Source organism: Chinchilla lanigera, unplaced genomic scaffold, assembly GCF_000276665.1.
Source record: "Chinchilla lanigera isolate Chin_1 unplaced genomic scaffold, ChiLan1.0 scaffold00026, whole genome shotgun sequence".
Lineage (NCBI taxonomy): Eukaryota > Metazoa > Chordata > Mammalia > Rodentia > Chinchillidae > Chinchilla > Chinchilla lanigera.
The window spans coordinates 3158130-3160870 of NW_004955427.1; the positions used below are offsets into that span (position 1 = coordinate 3158130).

Genomic DNA, 2741 nt, shown 5'->3' on the forward strand with positions numbered 1-2741 from the left:
AAAATTGTACTACTAAACTTCTTAAATATAAAACAAGATTATAATGTACTCTGATAATACAGCTAGCTCTCAGAAGCAAACACACTTCTATCATTTAAAAAACTCTTCTTACACATATGTATGTCTGAGTTTGAAATTATACACTTTCATTTATGTTCATAACCTAATATTCCTCTCTGATACATGAGCTTTTGTAGCTCTTTTACCTTTTTTTTTTTTTTTTTTTTTTTTTTGATGCCAGGAATCAAACTCAGGACCTTGCACTTGTCAGGCAGGTGTTGTGCTGCTGAGCTATATCCCTGGCCCCTTCATTTTTTGAAATAAGAGAAAAGTTATGAGAAATGTTTTTTATTTTAAATTTAAATTAAAAATTTATTCTCATGTAATAGAAAAGGTGGGTTTTGGTTACTTCACTTAAAATGACATTCCTACCACTTAGTCTTTATCTTTTGTGACCTTTTGGCCTGTGTAACTTACTTGCCAGACACCAAAATGAGACAGAAATATTTAAGTTTCTTCAATTGTTGCAGTTCTCATGCAAAAAGCGTTAATGTTACTCAGATCTTCTGAAGCCAGGTGTGGCGGTGCACGCCTGTAATGCCAGCACTCAGGAAGCTGAGGCAGGAGGATCGTTGAGAGTTTGAGAACAGCCTGGGCTACAAAGTGAGCTCAAGGCCAGCCCGAACTGCGTAGCCAGACCCTGTCTCAAAAAAGACAAAAGAAAAAAAAGAGATGCTCTGTTTCCTGTCTTCATGAGCATAAATGGATAACCTAAAGCCTAAAGAAAGTTCAGTTCGAGCCCTTATGCTTATGCCTGTAATCCCAGCACTTGGGAGGCAGGAGGATCATAAGCTAAAGTTCTACCCAGACAGTTCAGCAAGACCTTCTCACAAAATAAAAGGCCTGGGGATGTAGCTCCGTGGGAAGGCTCTGGATTCAGTCCCCAGTATTGGGAATTTACCTTAGCCCTAACTGTGCTCCCCACCTCTGCTTTTCTTGTGTGTGTCATGGTGGGAATTAAACCCACGTTAGGCAAGTGCTGTACCGTTGAGCTACGTTCTTAGCCCTTTTTGGTTTTAATTTTGAGACAGAGTCTCACCACGTTACCCAGGTGCTTCTCAAATTTATTATTATTATTGTCATTATCATTATTATTATTATTATTATATTATTTTGGTACTCAGGACCGTGTGTTTGCCGAGCAGGCACTGTGCTGCTGAGCTGTATATCCCTGGCACCTTTAAAATTTATGATACTCCTGCCTTGGTTTCTCATGTAGCTGGGATTGTAGGTGTGCTTCAGTGTGCCCAGGTCTGTGTCCCCATTTCTACCAAATACGTGAACCCCCAAAGGACTAACTTCAGAATTTATGTGTGTACATTAACCCTTACAATTGTAGTCTCTAGTTTGTGCCATTCTTTCATGCTGGGATCTAAGGTAAGAAACCCGTCTGACATACTATCCAGTTTCCTACCCAGAACACATATAATTAGAAACACCATAACAAGTTCATAAAGTGATGTTGCACCTTTCTGTGTGTAATACACCTTCGTATCTTTCATTTTTTACAAATGCTGATGGCAAGCCACCACATTGATTTTTTGACCCTATTAATGGGTTTCAGGCAACAGGTATATTTTGCACAAAAATTTTTTGTTAGGATGCTAGGGATTGAATTCAAGGCTTTGTGCATGCTGGGCAAGGATTTTATATCCGCAGCCCTCAGGCAGTAGTTTTAGAAACTGTGCTGGTTGCTGCCCTTGGCTGTATACCTGGATTACTTTAAATGTTCGTTAAAACTACACATTTGGGGGCCAGGAATATAGCTCAGTGGCATAGCGCCTGCCTGGCAAGTGCTAGGTTCTATGTTCGATTACTGGTACCAAAAAATAAATAAAATTACACAGTTGGCCTGGAAATGTAGCTTAGTGGTAGAGCACTTACCTAGTGGAGGCAAGGCCCTGGGTTCAGTATCTAGTACCACTTCACTCAGCCCTGTGAGTCTAAAGTCTTAGAACTATGTCTGTGAAAAGAGTATTTTAAAAAAATCTCTGTGCAGGCTTTTGCTTTCAACCTGTGTGTATAATAAGTGGTAAATAAATGTGAATTAATAAATTTAAAACATAGCCCAGAACATACCTATTATTTTAAATAAATTTCCTTTCTTTTATTGCAGGGATACACCAACATCAGCCGGACCAAACTCTTTCAATAAAGGAAAGCATGGGTTTTCTGATAACCAGAAGCTATGGGAACGAAATATAAAATCTCATCTTGGAAATGTCCATGACCAAGACAATTAAATGATGTGTTTTGAGTTAGGGTGTGGGGTGGGTGTAAAGTTAAACGGAACAGTTTCCTTTTTTAAAGAATGGTATAAGACTATCTTTGGAGCCGCTTTTGCTTTTTCTTTTTCATTTTTTTTTAAGATTGAGTGGTACACTAATAAGTGAGAGTTTGAAATTAGAGGTAATTTATGTTTTATATACAGATTTCAAGACATTTGCTAATTTTGTAGTTTCATGTGATTAGTTTCCAAAGGTTACAGATAATAAAGAAATCAGAAATGGTACCTTTTTAAGAATTGCATATTTTTTTAGACACAACTATTAGCACATTAAGAGGGAAGCAAAAAGTTACTGTCTATTTAAAACTGCAAGCAGTTCCTCCTAAATTAACTCCCTCCTCACCTAAACTGTCTGGCTCCCAGGAACAGCCTTATAGAGAGAAAAGGGGAGTAT

General features: G+C 38.1%; 1 protein-coding gene across 1 annotated transcript in view; it reads left to right on the plus strand.

The window, feature by feature from the left end:
- Positions 1 to 2741, plus strand: part of Pcnp (PEST proteolytic signal containing nuclear protein) — a gene marked incomplete in the record, with an annotated part of 19833 nt that overhangs the window by 15790 nt on the left and 1302 nt on the right. Inside the window, 1 exon segment of the mRNA XM_005386324.2 lies at positions 2177 to 2741. Coding sequence (XP_005386381.1) covers positions 2177 to 2303 — 127 coding nt within the window.